Source organism: Chaetodon trifascialis, chromosome 4 (genome assembly GCF_039877785.1).
Source record: "Chaetodon trifascialis isolate fChaTrf1 chromosome 4, fChaTrf1.hap1, whole genome shotgun sequence".
Lineage (NCBI taxonomy): Eukaryota > Metazoa > Chordata > Actinopteri > Chaetodontiformes > Chaetodontidae > Chaetodon > Chaetodon trifascialis.
The window spans coordinates 2,180,989-2,204,587 of record NC_092059.1 but is presented as its reverse complement, the minus strand read 5'-3'; the positions used below and the strand labels follow the sequence as shown (position 1 = coordinate 2,204,587).

Sequence of the window (23,599 nt, the reverse complement as noted above, 5' to 3'; positions counted from 1 at the left end):
CTTCAATACTTGACCTCACCATCAGTTCATTAACCCGGCAATAAAAGAAGCCCTCATTCTGCCAGAACTGCACCCGGTCTGCCCATTTGAAAACCATCTCACTTCCACAACCCCGTTTCCCCCCAGAGTAAACGCTGGTGCTCGCCACCCACTTTATCAATTGCCTTCATAATTTTAAAAGCCTTTTTTATGTTGTTGTTTTTCTCTCATATAGTAAATGGAGCCATAATTTAATATTTTAATGCATGTTAATGTGTTGTTTAACCTTCTAGCAACAATCAGGCGTCTCTAAAAGGTTAACCTTGAACGTGAGCCAGTGCAGACAGCAGCACAATAACGCGTCAATCTTTGAAAAACATCTCTGTCTAATGGATTAGTGGTTGATTGCACAGCCCCATCTCGAGGTGGATGCCGTATATATTGGATAGGCATTAAAACGAGCATTTCTCAATTTTCTCGCTGCCGGCCCTCAGGGTCAATGGATCGCTGGGGCAACAAAACGCTGAGTCAACGCTTGCCTCTTAATTTATCTTGGGGTTTGATTATAGCTTCATTTAAGACTCCAGCAGCCCACCAGCACAAACATTAAACAGGTTGGATTTAAAAGAAAGGAGGGGGGTCTCTTCAAAGTTCAGTTAAGAGATCTTTTCCCTTTTGTAACACCTCACCGCTTAGAGTATAAGGTATTGTGAAAACATGCCAGACCTGAGCTGACATGAGAGGCAAACAATGTGAGAAATATGACAGGTAGCTAAAAAAAGATGTCTTAAATGAATGAAAGAAAGGGCGTGCTGATGGCTACTGGTGTGTGAAGGGTAAGTGGACTGTCAGTAACCTTTATGTGATGGCTTGACACTGTATCTATCACATTAAGGACTGGTCAGGTGTGGAAAGCACTGATCAGGCACAGACCAACGTGTTGCTCTAAAAAGCAGAACTCTACATCCGTTTTTCTGTACGATCTGAGACGGTTCATTTTAACTGTGCTGGTCACTGCGCTGTGTTTCTACTTGTACCGTCTGAGGAAGTTTAAGGCCTTTGTGTAGCCGCACCTGATTCCTTTCGCCGACTCGCCTGCTGTGAATTCTCCTGACAGCGGCAGGGTAATCCAATCAATGCCACTCTTGTGACGTATGGTAAATATAGAGCTACTGCCGGCAGCAGGTTAGCTTAACTTAGCACAAAGACTGAAAATCAGCGAGCCTGTCTCTATCCAAGGGTAACAAAATCCACCCGTTAGCATGTCTGAAACATATCAATTAATATGTTATGTGTAATTTGTTAAACGCAGACAGATTACAGTGGTTTATGTGCCGGACTGTTTTTTTTTTTTGATCAGGCACGGCTGCTTTATAGTGTCTCCAGTGATTGGCTGGTACAGTGATGACAAACGTATTTATGACATATTGAACATGTGCTGGATGCAAATTTACAAAGCCTACCCTCCTCCCCTCTGTCTCTGATTGGCTTACCCTCATGTTCTTACCAATCATCACTCCTCATGCCTAAACCTGACCAACCCAACCAAGGGGGGCTACTACTACTAGCCAATCAGAGGCGGAGTAGGGCGGGTCATCCCTTCACCATAATAGAATTCATCATTTAGCGTCCTGGATCATGACCAGATGAAATTTTTCATCGTCTCATCCAAAGTGTCAAAGTAGCATCCATGACCAGGAGCAGTGACTGAAATTGTAATTCCTTACACTGCTCGCCACTGAACACAAGTAATCACATTACTCTAACACGTTACTAAATAAGGTTTTATTGGCCAGCCTCGGCTTAAATACACTTTAATTGTGACACAGACTCTGTTCCTGAATACTGTTCTATAACAAAGTCAGCGTGTTAGCCAGAGTAGCTGTTTGTCACAGGAGTCGTTTATCTGTTTATCTGCTGGTTGTGTCCCAAGTTTCCACAGTTTATCCACCCGTCTTCACATCTGTCTCCAGCCTTGTTCTGTAAGACGCATGTGAGATGCCTGTGATACACTGCTGTGACAGTGGCTGAGCAATGGGCTTGTCTTGTTCTGGGGCCCCCGCTGAAGCACAGTTCCCCTTTGTTCTGTGATGTATTGATCCATTCAGACCTCCTCCCAAATGTACTCCACTCTGCTCAAACCAGCTTGTGCCGTGGATCTTTGTGCAGCGCTCGCCTCTGAAAAACCCAACCTTCAAAGACTCTGTTTTCTACTCAGCTGTGATGACTTAGTGCGCAGTTAAAAGCTGGCCAATATAAAACCTTCTTGCTGTCCATCACATCATCTGCATCCTTAAAAGAATGACTGCAGCCGGATCGATTGATTGACTCCTCCATGGCTCCACAGGAATGTATCCGACTCTAGTATAGAAAACCTGAGAGGATTGTCAGACGAGGGCTAATTTTTGAATGTCAAAGTCTTCACACTTTGTATTCTGACATAAAAAGAAAACATGTTGTAAAGCAGCTCCTGTCGCTCGTTGCCAGGCCACTAAAATATCATGTCGCTGCAGCCATGGTGGCTTATTGGCAGTGTTGCACAGAGGCAAATGATTTGCTCATTTAGATAAAAAACACAGGTAACAGTGCAGCCAAACCGTCACCTTCTGCTTCCTCCAGCTCTCTCCTCGTCATTCGCTGCTGCACAGATCCATGCAGCGCTGTGTGTTTGGAAACAGAGCGGACACGGAGCTCCCATGCATTCGTCTCTCAGTCCGAACCTATTAGAATCAAAGGGAGGGTTGTGTGTATGAATCCCTTCCATTAGCGCTGCCTCCACACAAGCCAGAAGCCGTGCAGGATGAAAGGGAGGATTTATCTTCACGACCTGGTCACATGGTGTGACCCGGGGACTGGAGCCGAGAGGTCTTTCTCTCAGGTGCCATGGAAACCAGCCCACCTCTGGCTGCTTGTCCTGTCCTCCAGCCGTCCTCTGTGCTTTTCCTGTAGATATCAGGCCTGTTGAATGTCCGACTTCCAAAGCTGTGAGAACTCCGCTCTGTCGGGTTTTAACTCTTCTGCTGATCTCAAATTGAATGTGCCTTAAGAAGCTACCAGTGCACTGAGCTACTGTGCTAATTTTCATAGCCAACACATTTGTAGACCCTGAGCTGGCCCTGTGTGTCTGTCCCAAATACAGGATTTCAGTCAAGAGGATGTTTGGCTCTCAGCTTCTATGTCGAAATAAAAAAGGGTGAAACCACAAGCTGCCTATGGAGGACTGAATGTGGCTGAACAGAGAGAATAAATAGTTGCTTGTGGATATGAATGTGTCTGTCTGTGTGTAGTACCCACTCACATGATTTAGACAGAGAGGACGGGGTCTGATATGAAACATACAAAGTGTAATTGCAGCTGATGCTAAACCTGGAGAGCAGCAGGTCTCTGAAGATGAGCAGAGCTTTTCTTTGTGGTTATAATTCAGCCATGGTTGGATTTTTCTCAGTGTTTTTGTTGTAACTTAACTGTAAAAGGTGTTTTTAACTGTTAGCAAACAGCTCCAGGTGCATTATCACCACTTTCTGACTGGAGTCAAGTCTGGAACATCAGGACAGATGCAGTAAAATTTATGATGTAGCCAACACAAATTTGGCTAAATGTGAACAAAACTTTATCAAAACACTTTATCAATAAGTTACACCACTGATTTTCTTTCTCTTTGTCTATTCATTTGATAAAGACACTTTGTTTTGGCTGTGTTTTCATGTATGTGGTTTGTTTCCAGTCGAGTTTTGTTGGCTCCACGGCAGCTCTGGTGGATCCACAGCGCAGAGGTGTGAGGGCCAAAACTGCTGCTCTGTCTTCACCTGGGCGTTATATTTGCCACTGCTGTTAGACTCTGCCTTTGTTGCTTTTAATAACTGTGACAGTATCACAGAATCACACTCGTGTGGATGGTGCTCTGCCATGGGAAATCCATGTATTCAGCATCACGCTCCATAATGTACCGCTTATCATTTCTGATGCAAATTTTACAGGACGTCTGTGAGCATTTCCCGCGTTCTGGCGGGTGAGTGGCTGATCATACGTAAGCCTGACAATGAATGGATGAACATCAGCTCTGTGATTTGTTTGCCTTGCCATGTAGCCTGAAAGTATCAGCATATATTTAGATTCCTAAATGCCCCGCTAACGTAACTTAGCAGATGTTGGGGAGTCATATGGATGTTGGTGTAACAGAGACCCCCTCAGGTATTCTCATTATTCTACTACTGAGCAGATGGCAGGGAAACTTACCACACTTACCATTATCCATCATACATATTCTGCTCCCAATTTACATAGCCAGTGCTTCACAGGAGCTCCTACAGGGAGAGTACCTAGCTCCAACATTGCACTGCAGCTCCACCTGAGGCTTGGGAAGACAGTCTGAGATGTCACTGCCACTTCACCTCAAAGTCAAATATGCTAATGGTTGAACAGAGGAATTCCAATGGGTGCACCCCAGTTGTATATTTTGAATGTGAGGAACTAAAATCTGCAGCTTGTTGATTTTTAAATAGCTTAATATCAATCAGGAGATATTTCCCTGTGAAACTGCTTTAATAAGATGGTAAAATAGTGGCTTTTATTGTATTCTGCAAATCCAGCCTGTCACTTATCAGAGTTTCAGAATTGATGCTTTTGCATGTGCTGCATTTCAGCAATATCCTGCAAAATGTGTGAGCCTTTCGTCCTCATGGTAGGAAACTCGCGTTGTCATTTAAAGACACTGAAAACCTACTTCCTTGGTTAGATGAGAGAGTCCCCGTCCTGTTTCTTCTGATGCATGTGCACAACAACATGCGCTGACAAATACAGGGAAGAAGACTTTTAATAAATAAACATGCATGTAAACAATGCACTTTTCAAAATGATCTAAACAATAGGCTCTGCAAATGTTTCATGTGCGAGGCAATGCGTTCGACATGTTTGTTAGGCCTCGAGAACACAAGCTGTTCTACTGAGATACTGTGCATTGAATTTTCAGTCACAGGTAGCATCATCAACGTCTCGTTTAACTCTGCTTTGGTGTTCTCCTGTAGGTCTTTGGTCCCACAGCAAACATATTAGCACTGTTAGTAACGTTATACCTTTAGCTACCTTATAACTAACAGCTACTTGCCAGTCAAGAAAAAAAACTTCATCCCTTTACTTGCCAGAAGTCATCTCCAGCAGTGGAAAGGTAACGCCCATGTTAACTGCTGTTCTGCTTCGGTTTCGTCTCGCCGGGGCAGGTGTATGAGGGGTGGAAGTAATGAAAATTACCTGACGAAACTGGAGGTGATGAAAATGCAGGTGACATGAAAAAAACAGAGGCTAAAAATGGATTTGAAATGAGAAATGGGGCGATAAGATGTCAAGTGATTTTATTAATTGAAAGCCGACTTTCAGTTCACATGCATTTTCATCACCTCCATTTTTACCAGTTCATTTTTGTTAGCTCCACCCTGCATACGGGTGGAGGTGCTGGTGGTGGTAACAGTCGCTTGCTCAGCTCTGACGCTACAGTGACTCACTAGCGCCTCTTGAGGTACAAGTGGTTTTAAGGGACAAGATAGGATGGGGCTAACTGGTTAGCATGCTAACATCAGCATTTATCTCTGCACCACAGTTCATTGATGTCATTCAAAGCTGTTGTTTCTTCTTCTGTTGATAATTTTAGTTAATTTTTGAACTGAAATTCTTCTGTATAGCTTCTTTAAGATGCTCACGATGAACCTCTGTTCCTTATTATGTGTATCACACATGTACACATGCAGGCTGATGATTTGCACAGCACTGTTCATACTTTAGTTCCACACTGAAGCTTTTTCTCGCCCCTCCCCCCCCCCCCCCTCCCCCGCCTCCCCCACCTCCTCCACCTCCTCTCTTCCCTCTGAATGGCTCTCAGTGGCAGTGAGGCAGCGCTGGGCCTGAAGGGCACTTTTCAGCCTGGCCAGACACACTCGGGCCTTGCTGCTTGGCTGCGTAACATGGGTCACCGCCTTACATTAGGAGGACCCTGCCAAAGTCAGCCAAGCGGAGCCCTGCAACATACCTGAAAATGAATGAACAAAGTCGACGCTGCGCTGCCTGCTGCAACAAAGAGAGCGCGTTGTGTTTATGGTGCCGTATGAAAATGAAATAAATGAAAGGTGTTTTTCATAAGGTGTCTCATCAGTGGATGGATTTTTCCAGCCATAAATCTCCACTCACATTATCTGTCTAATAATTATATTAAATGAAAGGGCTGGCCAGTAGTTTTGATTAGTGTGCCTTCCATCTTGGCACTGCCTGGAAATGAAATGGTCTCCTGTGCAGCCAGCGAGGCTCATACCGAGGTCAGGGGGGGGGACTAAAGCAGACCACTGGTGTCAGCTCTGTTATTTATTGGAGTTCAGGCTGTGTTGCCGCTCCTCAGCGTCCCCCTGCATGTAAGCCACATCTCCCAGCTTCTCCTCTCCATCCCACCTTTACAGTCCAATGATCGACGTTTCATGAGAGGCACCTCAAGGTGGGGCTAAATGGTCTTATATTCCCAATCATGTCGCGTAGGCGGAGTCTGGGACTCTCACGCTCTGTGCTGCTGCCTGCCCAGCCTGTACTGTACATGACAAAAGCAGGAGGATGGAGAGAGTGAAATAAACCCACACTTCTTATTTCTCACAGACACTTTTTTCTGTAATTTGGCAGGAAGAGGGGGTTTTGGATCACTGCGCCACATTACGAGAAAACGTGTCCCGGTTCATGTTAGTAGTAGAAAGCAGCAGCCTGTCTGTGTCTGCGCACACTCTACTCCAGAGCAGGCAGCAGCAGTTCAGATCAGATTTCACATTCAGCTCCGACCAGCTGGGAGAGACAGGCAGAGAGCAGGAGGACGCGTATCTCCGCTTTCCCCTCCGATCCCCTCTCTGTGCGCCACAAAAAGCGCCTGCGAGGAGACGCCGAGTGCGCAGCGCCAATATTAAAGCACCACCGGGATTTTTCCCCCCTCCTATTTTTTCTTTTATGTATTTTTGCAGGATTTCAGCAGCGAGAGCGCCACAGAGAATTAAATAGAGAGGGAAGAAGAGATGGACGAGCAGCCGAGGTTGATGCACTCTCACACGGGGGTAGGCATGGCAGGGCACCCCGGCCTGCCGCAGCATATGCAGGAAGGCACCGGAGGAACGGACGGCGACGGGAGGAAACAGGACATTGGAGACATTTTACAGCAAATTATGACCATCACGGATCAAAGTCTGGACGAAGCCCAAGCCAGGTAAAGCCACGCTCCGATCAGCCTCCTCTTCCTCTGTCAGCGGGAGGCGGCGGCAAACTAGAGAGAATTAAAAACGAGGGAATGAAAATGGAAAAAAAAAAAAAAAAATGCAGTGAAATTTCTGAATTTACAATCCAGCGCGCCGTAGATGGAAGGATGATTTTAAAGGTTTTTACAGGTCAGACAGAAACTGGAAAACAACGACGGCGTGCGTGAGAGAGCCGCGCGCCTGGCAGACAAAATCAAAGTGTGTGAACGTGGTGTTTATTACTGAGAGCTGCCAACGTGTCGCACTTTACACCTTCACACGGCCGAGACCAGAGCAGAGCTGAGGATGTTTTATTTTCTAAAAATGAACCGTGATGGCTGAGCTGCAGCTCGGCTGAGCTTTGAGTGGCTCCCAGCCTGTTTACAGCGGGGGTGCAACTTTCCCAACAATTCAGCATTTCATCCGTGTTGTGTAATAAATGTTAAATTCAGAGAAGCTGCCAGTGAGGAAAGTTATGCTCTTAGAATATTTTCTTTTATCGATGCAGCTGGTCAGAAATAAACAACTCATGTATGAATTGTGTAATTTGATAATCGCAGCATAGACGAAGGTTAATAAAATGTTGATCTGGATGTAGCACATGCACAGGTGTTATTCAGCCATCTGAACACAGTAATTGTACTGTAGCATTTATCAAAAAAAAAATCTAAATAAAATGATGCAGTGCAGGCATTTAGAGGCTGAATAAGTCTTAGGTGTAATATATTTTTGTGCGCTTTGCTCATGGAGCCACTCTTCTGTTTCAGGAAACACGCTCTGAACTGTCACAGAATGAAGCCAGCTCTTTTCAATGTCTTGTGTGAAATCAAAGAAAAAACAGGTACGTTCATGTTAATTCTGCACTCCAGCCAGAGCCCGAACCCTGAAGCACCGCTGCTGTCTCCACTCTGCCCGCGAGACACACTCCAAGTGTCTTTAAGCAGGTTAAACGCTGCACACTGTATTTTCCACTAATGGAGCATGAAGCTAAACAAAAATCCACAGAGGCACAGCACCGGCTCTGTGTGGGCTATTTTATCATCAAAGGGTAATTTGCTATTCACACTCTAAGTCACAACCTGATGCTGGATTTTCAGTCACAACACAATTCACCATATAAATTTCACTGACATGTAAGACATGTGTTTCCTCCTGTAGCTATGAAGTCTGCGCGTTTTAACTATTTCACAATAGGAACTGTGGACAATTACCTCGAGCGGTCCTTATCAATTATTGTGTCAAAATATGAATGAGGTTTTTTGATGCTATTGTGGAATAATAGAGAGTATTGAGCAAAATTGTCACAAGCACGTTGATGTCTCCCCTTGTGAGTTAACTGTCAAGTCTGGTGAATACGTCTCTTTCTATTCTGTATTGTGTCTCTCTATTAAAGCAGTTGTGAGAGAGCATGTCAGCAGAATAATTGCTGGGAAGAGAAATAACGTAACATAGGAGGCGTAAGTCATGTTTCCAACTCATTTTCCCGGTGACATTTTTGAAATTGGCACAGATAGAACTCAGTGCACTCCAGACTGATAGCGTGCATCTCGTCTTTTATTTCGCTGTCTTCACGCTGACGTGCTGCAGGACTCTTCAAAACTTGCACTGTTGAGATGTTGAGCCTGCGAGTTTACTGCGAGTTTCACACTCATTAGTGCGTGAAATCACATGGAATGGACGGAGGATGAGGAAGGTATTGTTCTCATCGTGCCCAAAGTTGCACTTGCTCATACTTGACCTTTGTGGCAGCGTCGGCTGGTGCTGCCTTTGTTCCTCGTGCGTGCTTCCACCTTCGCCTTTCAGGGATGTTTTCACTGAAGTTCACCTCTCTGCCTTCCCTCAAGCCCCGCAGTTTATCTTGAATCGGCCACTGCCTCAGGAGAGCAGGGGGCCGTTTGAAGCCTGCTGGCTCGCTCTTCTTTTGTGTTGTCTTGGTAGGTTTTTTGGAGGGGGAGTGACACAGTTATGCGTAGTGTTTTACTCCCTGGCGCTCCTCGGAGTTCATCCAAAGTTCGGCTCTGCTGAGAGTACAAAGTAACTTGGACCTCTTCCTGCCTGCACACCCGCTCTTTCTCTTTCAGCTGGCAAACTATAAATACAAGGTGCAGCTAATGGAGCTCCACTCAGGAGATCTGCGGCTTGTCTTGTTTCTACACTCCAGTTGGCTTTGTTGTAAGTTTCTGGGAGAAACAGTTCGCATTTACTGTCAGTTTCTCTAATCCGGGCCTAATTTTAAGATTGATTGGTTTCATATCACTTTAAATTACACAAGGAGAGTTAATGAAACATGTTTGGTTGCTTGTTGCCACGTTACAAAAACCATCCAGTGTGTTGGAGTAATGTGCCTCACCTTCGTCAGCTCAGCAGTGCGGTGGGGTTTAGTGTAAATAAAACCTGGAGTGTTAAAAAGATCCATTTCCCTTCCAAAACTTGGAAAAAGTCAGGATGCGAATGTGTTGTGTCACTCCTCCTTCACTGGCTCCACTCATCAGACAGAACATGGGCTGGTAATTAATAATTTTTAATAATATTTCACTCTCCTGAATGTTGTGAAGTTCACTTCCACTGGAGACACAGTCCAGATTTTGGCTTTCTCAGTATTATTTTGCTGTGGAAAACCTGCCATCCCTGAACTGAAAATCAATATTAATGGACGTATCTGACATTTCAGGAGAGGCTGCAGCTGCTTGCTCCCTCTAGCGGAGGTCTCCTGTCGAAACTGAGCTAAAACATCTTTTTAAGTCGCAGACGAGGGTTAAGAAATGTTTGTGACTTATTTCAGTTTTTGTTCAGGTTTTCTTAATTTATAGAAATGATGGTTGTGATGGTCAGCGGCTGTTCAGCTTCTCTAACGTTGGCAGTTGAAAGCATCATGATGTTTGTAATTTTGAAGTGGGGTTTCACTGAATTAGTGGAGGAAGTCAGATTTTCTGTCTATATACTGACTTTAGATTAAAGCTTTGACTGAAAATGGAAGAATAAATGATGCCACCTGGTTTGAGGGGTTTACACCCAATTATTAATTTTGACAGATTAAAGACAACATCAGCTGTAATTTACTCTCCAAATGCTGTGTTTTAATTTTGTCAGTCAGTATTTCAGTATTTTAGTGATGGGACTGATGTCACACAGGAAACAAACCTGGAACAACCGTCAGCCGGACTTTCCCAGTTCCACCTTTAAACATGTCAGAGTGCGTAAACCAGCCGAGTCCAGCAGCTTCAGCTGCTCGTCAGAGCTGCAGCCGAGCCGCGGTGACTCTGTCCTGAGCCTCTGAGCGCAGAGCAGTGTGTCTCCACAGAGCTGCTGTTGGCTTGTGTGTGTTTTCCACCCCTGGCTGTCCCCGGAGCAGCTGACAGCACCTGCAGGACACAATGCCAGTGTTGATCTAGGGCCTGAACTTGTGACCTGCTCTGTGTATTTTTACTGGGATGAAGTGAAGGATGGCCAACAGAAATATTGTGCAGCATAAACAAGCACAATGGTTCAGCAACACCCGGGAGGAAAGGACGAGGAAGGAACACTTTATTTAAACCAATGCCTTTTTTGTTGTTTTTTTCCTTTTTTTGACAGATATCGGCTTCGTCTTTACCCGCTTTCATTCCAGGAATATTTGGGTTGTCTTTTTTACTTCAAAGGAATGCTGTTTTTCATACGCCGTGCACGATTGTGCGCGTGTGCGTGGCGTAGTACATTCCTGAGAGGAGACGAAGCATAAAATATATAAAGCGTTTTACTGTGATTGCTCGACGTGTCCGATGTGGAGCAAAGGTAGAAGCAGTGGCTTTGGTCTGTGTTACTGTTGGTCCTAGCAACGCAGAGCGCTCTGTTATGAGAGGCTCTCCAAAAATATATCCAAACAATTTGACTCCACTGCTGTCGGCCCATGAAACCTCATCCTTCCACTAACTGGATGTAAGTTAGCAGGCTGGTAAAGATAGGGATATCAAATAATATGACACAGCTTAATCCACCTCTTGACGTTCTGCATGTAATCCACCTCACCATGCAAAAAACTGCTGTTTTTTAAGGTGGACTTTTTGTCTTCGCCATCAGTTTTTTATGATGGATGGAAAGGCCTCTTTAGATAAGCAAATGCTTGACAAACTGATTTGGAAAATGAGCCGCCTTGACCTCTGTAAACACTTCACCAGCATCATAAATCTCCAGCAGTGTCAAACAAAACCACTCCTTGACTGAGCTGCTCAGTAAATGTGCTGCTCTGACTCGCTGTTTAATTTTTTTCTTCTCAACCTCAACAAAAGGCCAGCTTTCTTGTGGCCCATGTTTGTATAGTATTAGGTTTCAAGCCTAGGGGATCCTCCATTTATAAAAATGACTGGCCGAGTGATGTAATGTTATTTTTTGAAGGGTGAAAATAGGGTGTTTTACAGAGGGCAGCGAGGAGTGTTTGACAGGATGAAATGAGCCAGAGGTCTGATTATGGAAGGTGCATGGAAGCCTACACTGCATTGACTTGTCAGTCCTCTCAGATACTTGGCATCTGCCTATTTGTATTACAGAGGCTGAACTCAGCTCAGCCCTGCCGTCACTGTGCAGACACTCTGAGGCAGCCTTCATGGTGTTCAGGTAAAATCAGATCAGATCAAACGACCCGGTGTGGTGCTGAAACAATTAGTCGCTCGCAATTAGACAGAAAATGAATTGGCGACAATTTGGATGAGTGATTAATTACTGACGACGTTTGTGAAGAAAAATAAATATTCTGTGATTTCAGCTTCTACAATCTGAGGATTTATTGCTTTTCTCTGCTTTCTGTAAACAGACTGTTAATTGGATCAAAGTAGCACTACAGCTAAAAAATATTTTCATTATTGATCTGCTAGTTATTTTCTCCATGAATCAATTCGTTGTTTGCTCAGTAAAACATTTAGAAAAACGGAAAGAAGAAAATCCTGGAGCCCAGCGAAACGTCATCAGATGTCCTGTTTGTCCCACCAACAGACCAAATATTCAGTTTATTTTATCAGTTTATTCAGAAATATTTTAATTCCCACATTTGAGAACCTGGAATCATTTTTTTTACTTACTGTAAACATTCAATTTTCAAACCAGCTGCTGATTAGTTTTCGACTAATCAATTATTTGACTAGATGTTTGAAGGCATCACCTCGGCCTCTGGAATCCTGTCATTGGTGTTTAACAGAAATCTCAGAAATTATTTACAAATTAATTAATATTGATAATAAGCTTAAGAAGCGCTACAATAGTTATTTTCATTAACCGTCAAGCTGTTGATTATTTTATTGATTGATTAATCGGTTCATCTGTAAATTCTCCAAATTTGAGAATTCCTTTGAAGGTGATGTCTTGAGATCAGTCAACGAGGTGACCCAGGACAGAAGTCATTTGTTTAGGACGTCCAGGTTAGCTAACAGCTAACTGGCGTTCTGTCAAACCTCCGTCTTCAGGAGGGTCTGCTGTGGTTCTCCGGGCTCGTCTGGACTCACTGTAAGCCAGCAGGTAGTGAATGCCTGCGTTAGCCTCTCTGTGTTACGAGCGACGTGGATGTCTGCTCTGATAGCGAGTGGCGTGTCACAGGGCCGCGCCTCCCCTCTCGTGCCGTCTCTCAGCGGACGGAGACGACTGATTCGTGCAGCTTTTGTCTCTTGTCCTTCCTCCTCCGTGCTGATGCAGCAGCATTTGGGGGGAGAGAAACGCCGAGCTCGCCGCCACAGCTGTTTCCCCAATCTCTCTGCTTAATCATCCACTGAGGGAGAGGAAGAGCTGAAGTCTAATTCTGCTCCGAGGATGTCAACAACTGTGGAAAAATGTGCTCTGATTAAGTGGCAGAAGGCACGAACGGACTTTTGACTGTATGTGATGCAGAGTCGTAATCACAGACTCGTCTGTGACTGACAGCGTTGTAAATGGCGTCTTAATACTATTACAGTATAGAACAATGTGGTTACATTATACATTATGCAAATTGTCAGTCGCCTAATTGATACATGTTAATCATATTAAGGAGCTTAATTATAGAATCTTACTGTGCTGCGATTTGTTAATTAACACTGACATCACATGTAGAAGGAAAGTGATCTATTTTTTTTTCCAGGCCAAGTTTCTGGTCCTTGAAGGAGCAGCAGCAGCAGCTCTCCATTGTTTTTATATTTCTAACTGATATATTTCCAGAATTTCCTGGACTGATGAATGATTTCTTGCCTCCTTTCTGAAGGCCACTGGAATGCAGTTTGTAGAGAAATCACATTTAGCTGCGAGCAGCCCTGCCAGTGTGGAGATTACAGAATGAAGGCGAGATCCAGGCAGACTTGTAAAAGAGCGCCGGCCTCAATCTTTTACCTGAACGTCGACTCCCGGGCTCCACGCGTGGCTTAAATATCACTGTTCTGCCATTTACCTCGCTCAGGCTCTCTTTGCAATCTCGGTCCCTGCAGGTTCGGTCTGCCTTTTTTTACACCGGCCTCCTTAATATGTTACGAATTTAATCAAGTCTGCAAATTTGTTATGCACGTTAAATTGAACATGCGATGGCACATTTGAATGTGGTTGCCATACCAACCCCCCAGGAGTTCATTTTCCATAATGTAGTGTTTGGAATCTCATTTCCTCCACTTTCCCCCGCCGCTGCTTGCAGACGCCACCTCCAGGCTTCCACTGTATGTTCAGTGTGAAAGAGGCTCTGCTGCCACGGCTTTCAAACGCTGGAGAGGGAGAAAGGAAGGGGAGAGGGAGAGAGAGGCCTCTCTCCACGTAGTGGAAATGACACAAATTAATATACACTACTTAAACCAGACCAAGATTAATGGTTCCCTTTCGCTGCAGCTTAGTCCCACTGTCAGTTGCCGGGTGCTCGTTGGACAAAATCAACACTAATCAACATTTATTCCACTTTTGCCCTGGGCTCTCAGGAGTCTGGCAGGACTGCGCCCCCCCCCCCCCCCCCCCCTTCCCTCCCAGCAATCCACCCCTCCCTTCGTCCGTCTCGCTACGCTTTTCACCTCTCATCCAGCTCCTCCATACATCACCCTCCTCACACCGCTCGGCTCCTCAGAGGAGAGTGCGCCCCCTCCTATCAGGCCACATTAGAGTCATGATAGATTTTCTCTTTTCATTTGCATCTGATATTTAACACAGCAAAGCAGTTGCTCTGTCACTTTACAGTACAGCTTTTGTGCGTGTGTGTTTTTGAAGCAGTCAATTCAGTCAGTAATCTTATCTGCACTCGGTCGCCACTGCATTATGGGAAACAGGATATGCATTCACTGTTCTGTGTGTGTGTGTGTGTGTGTGTGTGTGTGTGTGTGTGTGTGTGTGTGTGTCAGGTAGTGTATTCATACAACACTTCATTTCTGGAAAGTTGCATTTTAAAATACTCGCTGCCAGGAAGCTGAAGTCAGGGTGCAGCTATGAGACCTCAACCAGTGTTTTCTGAAGAGCTTGATGTGTTTTAATGGTAAAAGTACACAGTGTTCACCCCCCAGTTCAAACCAGTGCTGTGGAATATTCTCTTGATTTCTCTGACTGGCAGCCGCGGCGTCCACAGATCTGCTGACTCTCCTCTCAGCAGCAGGCCTCCTCACTGAGAAACATTAAACATGCAGCGGAGGCTCGTAATTGGCCGAGCTAATGCAGCCGCTCTTCCTCTGCTGCTACTCATCTCTTTGTCGTTCCATCAGCTGCGATAAAGCAGGCTCAGAGGGACGATTATTAAGAAATACGCATAAAATTTAACGGTGTCTATATCCTCAGTGTAAATGTACAGTAGATGTAGTTTCCACTCTTTAGAAAACAGCGACTGCATTACGAGTCCTGTCAGCTCCGAGCGTGTTCAGAGAACATCAGCGTTTCCGTTCTGTGACTTTGATCCGTGTTAGTTATTCTTCACTACAGTTGGTTTCTCAAATTTCGTCATTTACGATTTTTGTGCTGATAAACAAAGAACTCATTCAATCAGATGGAGAAGATAACTGTGATGCGAGCAGAGCCAATTTGTCAAAGTAAAAATGCACATTTTCTGGTGTGGTTCTGCACCATCACAACATAAAGCACAGAGTTATTACGTCTCTGCCGCAGTGAGTTCTTTAAATGAGCGGACTCACTCATGCGGAGCCACCGTCGATAAACAGAACGTCAATTCTGCGTTATTCAAATACATTCGAATGAAGAATATTTTGCTTTGAATCTGCTCAAATCTGCTTTTTGATGAAGCATCACTTGATATCTGATATTCATCCCTTCTCTTCTGATATTAAGAAAATGAAAGCATGACGGATTCTACAGTTTAGCTTTACTTACTTTCAGATTTTTTTACCCTCTTGTTCCTGTTAAGGGAGCTCGGTGTGCTGGAGCTATTCCCAGCATGCACTGGTTGGAAGCCAGGAAAACACCCTGAACCGGAGAGCAGTCCGTCACAGCGGTTCAGATTCACGTTCAGTAATCTCAGGTGGAATCCCTCCTGTCTCAGACTTACAGATCGCGTGTTGCTTTATTCCCCCGTGAAGATGAAATTGTGCAAACAGCTGATGCCTCTTTTCCTACTTTGCCAAGATATGCAGCGCAGTGTTGTCCATCTTGTAGCATTGCATGGCCAGCGGCATTGTCATGGCACCAACTGGCCTCATTGAAGTGACACCGAGTGCTTTGTCAGCTTTGTGTCTCAGGTGCCAACCTGCGCTTCCCAAAATAAACTGTCATGCAATGTGGCAGGACAGAAAAATGTAGGAGCATGTTGGGGCCCTGCGCCCCCCTGAAAGGAAACAAATGTTCCATAGCAGAAATGCATTGTGGTTTTGGACGCCTTCCCGGCACCGACACCGGCGGCACGGTGGGGAACTGGAAGCGTGGAGTGTGATTGTCTGCAGCGTCAGCGGGGGTCACAGCAGGTGGGATCACAGACGTAAAAGTTGGCGTTTGTCTGCATTGACATTAGCCTTTTATTCATTTTTAAGTGTTTTTTTTTTCACAGTGGACCTGTTAGATTTTGACAGCTCTTTGTTTTTCGCCGTCATCCTCCTCCAGAAATAGCTTATGCTTACTGTAGTTAGCTCCTCTTCCTGTTTTATAAATGGTCTGTCATTTTCTCTCCACGGTGCGACATTACACCACCAGAGTAAACGGAGGATGTGCACTTGGTTGAAGTCACTTTCAGGCTGATGTCAGGAAGTTGGAGAGGGTGAGCATGTCGAAAGTCACATGCAGAGATTCCTCACGGAGCTCCGACTCGTAGCCACTGGCCCAGTCTGCCCTGTTGGATTTGCCAGCGAGCGTGTGATTCCTGTTAGATCTCGGTGTGCCCTGCGTGCTCTGTGGCTGCCATGACATTTTTATGACTACTGGACTGAGGTAAAGGTGGGAGTCACAAAGGCTTGAAATGGAAGTTCAGTCCTCACATCCATAATGAGGAACCAGCAGCTAATCATGCAGACAAAGGGAAGGATCCTGTAGCCTGACAGTGAGAGAGGTATAATGATGTTCCACCAAACATGGAGCTGGATAGACTGTGATGTGAACAGTGAGGAGAGGGTCGCTGCTCAGTGCAAGTAGGACAGTAAGCCATACTGATGAAGCTGTACATCCACTGAGCTCCACAAGATGAGCTTAGCACGAAATCAGACCTGACGTCACTCATTATGTATGAGCTCATGCTAAACAACTGCGAACTTTCAGGAATTAAAAAAATCATGTGGATGAAAAACAATAATTGATCTTAAATTCATATTTGTGAGACTTTGAATTTTTTTATCTAATCAAAACATTGAAAGGTGGAATTAAATTTACTTGACTGCTGTGAGTTAGCTGCTGATGTTTGAGAGATTCTGCCTGTTATTTGCTACCTGCTAGCATTAGCTGAAGGCTAGTCCTGACGAGCTAAACGCACGGGGCTGCAACATGACGAGCTGATGTCAGAGCATTTGTTGACCGACAGACTCTGCCTCTCTCTGTTGTTCAGTGGCTCAGAGTGATGTTAGTGTCTGACAAAGCAAAGCAAAGCAAAGCACGCTTACTCAGTAACAGCCGGACTTTTAATTTTGTAGAAAGGCTAATTCAACAAAACAAACAACAGCAACAAACTGTTTTATGTCTGCCTTTATGACATGAGCTACAGACATGTCAACAAACTGAATGACTGTATCTGGTTTCATTTTAAGCCAGGTCTGGTAACGCAATGCTGCAAACACATAACACAGCAGAGGAAGCTAATGTAGAACGTTAGCTTCAGGGCTAACACTCTGAACAAAGGCTGTTTTTCCTGTTCTGCTCGTTCTGCCACGCTGCAGCATCACTCAATCAATATTGATACAGCTAATATCAATATAAGAATAAGGCGTCTGCTGGCTGCTTTGATTCTGCCCTTGAATGTTTGGGGAAATGTTGGGACATTTTACGTTTAAGGGGCTCGTGCTGGAAATGTAAATTTAACATGTTTGAATCACATCGCCACTTTTACTATTTTCTGACACTTTATAGATTTAAAGATTAATGAATCGATCCAAACTAAATAATCTGGAGATTAATTGGGAATCAAACAATGATTATTTGCAGCTCTAAGAGCCAGCTGGCCGCCCTGTCACCGCTCCTCCTGCTGATAAATTCACATGGCTGCTGCCTCTGCTGTAAAGAGATTGTGTTGATAAGTTAATATTCCGACAACAGAGATGAGATAAAGAGGTTTTAGGAGTTTGGAGGATAGCATAACCTTGATAAAACGCTCATCTCAGTGACATTGATTTTCACCATCCATCTTCATCTGATATGAAGTATGCAAATGGTGGCATCGGCTGGGAGTGGAGTACAGTGCTGTTAAATGGGCCATTTCAAATGTTCTTTGTACTATGCTGACTTCCAAAAAATTCACTGTCAGCCAGCTCGCCGCCTGCTGAAGTCTATTTGGAGACGTTTTTCCACCTTTACTCTGCATCTCCTTCCATTCCTCCCACTTCTCTTCCCCTTTTTTCTTCCCCTTCCCGTCGTTTCCTCTCCCCTCTCCTCGCATGCCATACAAATTAGGTATATACTGACAGTGTCAAAATGGCTACTCATGAAATATTAACAGCTTGTAGAGAATTTTACATTGCTGCATTTCTCTTCATTTTTAACTATGTCAGCACAGGCTGTGGAACATTTATTTGAGTGAGTTCAGGAAGGCTATTACTCTACCAGCTTTTTTCATGTTTTAGATGGTATCCGTCAACCGTCTTCCACACGCGCCGAGCCGGCTTCACCATTTCCTTTATTCCAGTGCGTTTATTTGTTACATCCCTGCTACATGATGTCAGATCCAGGATGTAACGAGGTGTTTATTGCCTTATGAAGCTGGTAATTATCCCTTTATGAGTAAGATAAGACCAAATACTTTGCATTAAACCACATATGGGTAGTTGTTAAAATGCCTGCATGGAAGGTAAAACCTGAGCTGACAGTGATAAACCTTGAGTCCAATTACAAGCTGCAGAGGATCGCTATTCCTGAACGTAGATGAGAATCTGGAGGTGTGAGAGGCATCATTTTTTTTCTCATTTGTCTTTGAGATGGCTTATTTTGCTTTTTAATCTCAGCCATTCACCGCTGCTCTCCAAATGCATTCAGCTCATTGGGCGGGGATGGCCTCTCTCTTTCTGCCTTTTTGTCGGATGGCCCCTGTAAAGATGGAGCTGTCAATCATCTGCAGGCTTCCTGAGTCCTGCGAGGCGGCATCACTTCTCAGCGAGGGACTGGAACAATGACTTTTGTTGTCACACATGTGCTTTTCTGTCGAGCGTTCTGTGGACAGTGTGCTACCCTTTAATTAAATTCATTCTTTGGTTCTGAAAGAAGCTGAAGGAGGCACGCAGATGGTTGTCCAAATAATTCAACTGATTGAATATAGACATGCAGAGAGAGGCCGTTTAGATCCTGTGATTTGGGCTGAATGCTTTTTTTAAAGGATAATTCCAGTTTATTACCAGTTGGGTCGTATTTTCATTTCTGTCTGTTATGGTAATATTGTTCTCGCTAAACTAACCGTTGAGGTCTGTTAACATGGCTGCAGCGCTACCACAAAGAATCACATCCGGACAGCAGACGGCCAGACAGCTTCTAAACAAGCTAACAAGCTAGCCAGATTGTTCAAACCTCTTCATTTTGAGGTGAAACTGAATGTGTGCACACCCACCGTGTCAGTACTAATCTATTATTGCACAGGGAAACTATGGTGAGCCCAGTAGGTCAAAATTTAACCAGTTCCTTCAATGGATGTTTACTAATCAACGGACAGTTTGGTAAATTCATTTTACAGCTAATGCTAATAATTTTCTCTCGTCATATTGTATTTTTAGTGATTTTTGCCACATTCACAAATCTGCATTTACCTCATTATAGGAATACTGGCTAGAACTTTAAATAATGTTGTAATAAACCAAAAAGATTTAGGGTTTGAAACCCTACAAAGCACACAACAAAGCCAGTTTTCACTTGCAGTTTTCACGGGTTAACAGATGGGAGTGGGTGATTTGGACAACATTTGGACATCAAATCTCAAATGCTGACGAATTTCATCTGTTGAGGACTTTATTAAAACAAAGGAACCTGAGAACATCAATCATTGACAACCCTAGAGGAGGAGCCACGAGTACCCATGGCTGGACTGTAACGGGCCAAAGAGGCAGTGGTCTGATAGACCCGCAGAGGAACGTGTACCTACGGTGCTCTAAAGGGCATAAATCTCTGAAGATGTAGGTGTAAAGTATTCCGTCTGTGATTGCTTTGTTGCTGGAGGAAATAAATGGAGGAAAATTAGTTGATGAGGTGTATCCTCCTCTCTTATCATATGTAGCTGGGGCTTGCTCTCCTCTTGACTAATGATGATGTGTGGCACAGGTAGCTGTCAGCAAGGCATGATTAATTAAAAGGGAAACTAGGCCAATTTGTCATATTGTTCTAACTGTGGTCAGAGAGCAAGGCGAGTCGCACCGCCGATGCCGCCGCACCCTCCGCTCCACCTAGACGTCCATAATGTGCAGGCTCTGCAGCTATTTGTGAAGGGTCTCATCAGCTCCGGGGGAGGTTTTATCAGCGTCTCTCTGCTCAGACTGTCTCAACACAGACCTGACGACAATTAGGCGTCTGCTTTGGAATGGGGGTCAGAAATATGAGCGTGCCAGGCGAGGCTGACACGATGAACAGATCCAGCACAGAGCAGAACTCTCGTGTCTGCAGAGTTTAGAGTCCGAGGAGAAGAGAAGCACGGAGCTTTGTGCCACAAACATAGAGTTAAAGCTGCATTTGATTTTCTGTGTTTGTGTTTTGGAGGTCCATCCACGCAGCAGTGATTAGCATTGTTGGGAAGCCAGCGGCTCACGGCATTGCTTTCAGTGCACACAGGCTGAAGCTTCTCAGCTGCCAGCTGTGGGTCTCGCTGCAGGCCCACCGAAGAGAGCACAAGTCTTGTTTGTGTTGGACTGCAGTGTTGCTCCCAGCGTGCAGCCTGGCCCTTGTCAGCGGCCCTGTCATATCTGTCTCGGGCCTGTCCCGACAGCCAACCCGGACTCCCACGTCACAAAGGCGGGCTCGTCCTGGGAGAGACAGGTGTCAGCAACCCCCCTCCTCACGCTCGTCCAGGCAGATGCCTGCTGCGACGGAGCCACATATTTGAAGCTGAGCAACATGGAAAGAAGGGTCATCTCTGCCACCCATTCACAGTCGCCATATCGCAGGAGACTCCATCAGCGTGTGAGAGCGCTCATGTCAGATATGGAGCATCCACCAGAGGAGACTGTCCCAGTCCAAGAGCATTACAGACTGGGGCTGCGTCCTGACTGACTGACACACTGACTGACAGCTTTATTGTGTCCTTTGAGGAACGGGGATGAAAGGCTCTCATGAAGAGGCCTTACAAACACAGACCATACTCAGTCGTGCTCAGGAGGAATTACCCGTTCCTTTGTATGCATTGTTGTTCCTTTGTATAGAGTCCACGTCTTTTAGCTGACAACACTCTTTCTCTAATTGTACAAAAGCAGCCATGGAGGAATCTGACATGTTATATTCTGACTACAAAGCTTCAGCCTGAGGACACGGGAATCAGGAATTTCATGAGGAATTCTTATTAGCTTGCTAGCTTCTTTTCCTGAGAACTTCCACTGAAAATTGTTCTGCTGTTATTCCAGATAAAAGCAGTGTAATGATGCTACAGTCGTTACAGTTTCCATATGGGTGGGGACACGAGCGCTGAGCCAAGCTACGGTTTGAGAAACCATGTGTAAAATGGATCCAGTGACAAAATAGCCTCAAATATGTCCATATATCATTGTGTAAACCCTTTTTTATTGAGCAGCTGCACTGCTAGCGCAGCATCTCAGTTACATACAGAGTATTTCATAAAGCGGCTTCACAATAACGTCTCCCAGTGGTTCCCCTGCGGAAAGCTTCAAACCCATAGACTGCGTAAAACCTGGATGTCGTCTCCGTGAGATCAGCCGCAGGTTTCGGAGGAGCCATTGTGAAGCTCAACGAGAGTGACTCCGGCCGGCGCCATCTTGGGAGTGCCTGCAAACTCAAGGCAAGTCCAAAAATGGACAAAGAGGTGGAGCATGGGTGGAGCTGAATGGGGCTGGATGGAGCTGAAATCTAGCTGCTAGCTGTCACTCAAAGCTATGCCGAACTTTAACCCTTAAAACTATTTAAATGAGTGAGCTATATAAATACATACAGCTGCCATGAATGGTGAAATTAGCAACCAAAAACTGTTTTTTGTACCGGGCTGTAAACATGTTTATTTCTGCTGTGATGTTGGGCATTTTAGTATGGAAGTCTATGGGGATTGAGCCTAATGGTTGCTAGCATTAGCCTACATCAGGAACCGTAAGCCACTGGTCACACCAGACCAAAAAGACTGCAGCAGCAAAACTCCTGAAAGTTTCATTGCTGATTATTTCTATTTTCTTTTGTAAGAGGAAGATGTGCTTTCTGACACAGTCTTGGTTCAAAAGTGAAGCAGCAGTGGCCGACAAATTACTGCAAATGCAGCTCAAACGTGGCTTTGCAGTAAAGCTAATATCTATTAGACACATACACTAGAACATGCATTTACTGGAACAATCAGGTTAGAAAAGCCGTGAGAGCTGCACCGACTGCAGAAGCATTTAAAAATGTTGCTTTGTCTCCAGCAGCTAACACGACCACTTGTGAGATGTGACAGTGCTGCGATGCAGTGTGTCCATCACTTAGTGGAGAGCAGGAGTTTGTTGTTCAGATGTGGGACACTGGACACCACTTACAACGTTGGACACTAATTTTCTTTTTTGTTAAAACTTCACTTTACCATCGGCGCATATGTGTAGAGGCAAAGAGGGAGAAGGATGCGGAGACGGATGTTCCATCATTTTACAGGCAAATTTGTCCCTATTTTCCTGCTCTTCTACCTGCCAGTATGTGACATTTTATTCAAAGAGGCTTCATGAAACGGTGAAAGCCAAATGACGAACGTCCCCTCTTCTGTCTCTCGTACCTGTTTCCTCACACTGTGGCGAGCATCCCTATTTCCTCTCTGTGTGTTATTTTTGTAGTCATCTAAATTGATCCGCGGTGAAGCCAGACAAAGATTGCTGTATATTTAATGTCTTTCAGCAGCCACATTAAGAGTGCAGTCTGTATGGGGGGGGTGCTTTGACATTAATAATTTAATTGCAGTCGTGTATCTGAATGCTGCAGGAGCGCCAAGTGATGGATATTTTTAATGATATGAAGAGTGAAGCCTAGAAAGATCAATGCAAGCGCACACACACACACACACACGCACACACACACACACACACACACACACACACACACACACACACACAGATAGTGTCTGTCAGTGTGAATCTAAGGGCCTAGTGAGGATGATTGTGCTCCCACACTAATATTGTTTTGGTCCATAACCCGTCTGGTCTGATCTTCCGGGCTGAAGGTCTCCGGCCCAAATGACTCTGTCCCCTTTGCTGCTGCTGTCAGAACTGACAGTCCTCATGTTTATTTCATTTTGCGTCTGGGCTGTCTCGTTTCCCTATCCTCCAATGTCATTAACGCTGCGAGCCAGGACCCTGCAGTGGCGCGCCTAATGAATTCCTCTGCGGCTCCTCACTCCCCACCTAGTTACCCCAGCTCAAGGTGTCAAATTAAAACAGCCCGGGAAAAGAGAGGAAGCCGCTCCTGTTTGTATGTGTGTATGTTTGTCTGGTTGCATGCGTGCCCCTCTGTTGCATTATTGAATTTGTTCAGCGCAGCAGTTTGTTTTAAGAGGTTTGAGAGTGTTGCTTTTGGCCCCGATCATCAAGAACAAACGAGCAAAAGGAACTTTTAACCTTTCAATTAGAAAACGAGGCAACAACAATAGACAAAAACACCTCTCTGCTGTAGAAATGAGTTTG

At 44.9% G+C, this 23,599-nt stretch overlaps 1 protein-coding gene across 2 annotated transcripts in view; it reads left to right on the top strand.

Moving 5' to 3' along the window:
- Positions 1 to 6,541: 6,541 nt before the first annotated feature.
- LOC139330297 (pre-B-cell leukemia transcription factor 1) overlaps positions 6,542 to 23,599 on the top strand; it is a 57,106-nt gene continuing 40,048 nt past the window's right edge. Inside the window, exons 1-2 of one of the 2 annotated variants that reach the window (XM_070961136.1) lie at positions 6,542 to 7,201; positions 7,997 to 8,070. In XM_070961136.1, coding sequence (XP_070817237.1) covers positions 7,014 to 7,201; positions 7,997 to 8,070 — 262 coding nt within the window. In that variant the 5' untranslated portion in view covers positions 6,542 to 7,013. The remainder of the gene's footprint in view (positions 7,202 to 7,996; positions 8,071 to 23,599) is intronic. The other variant, XM_070961137.1, reaches the window with a different exon arrangement.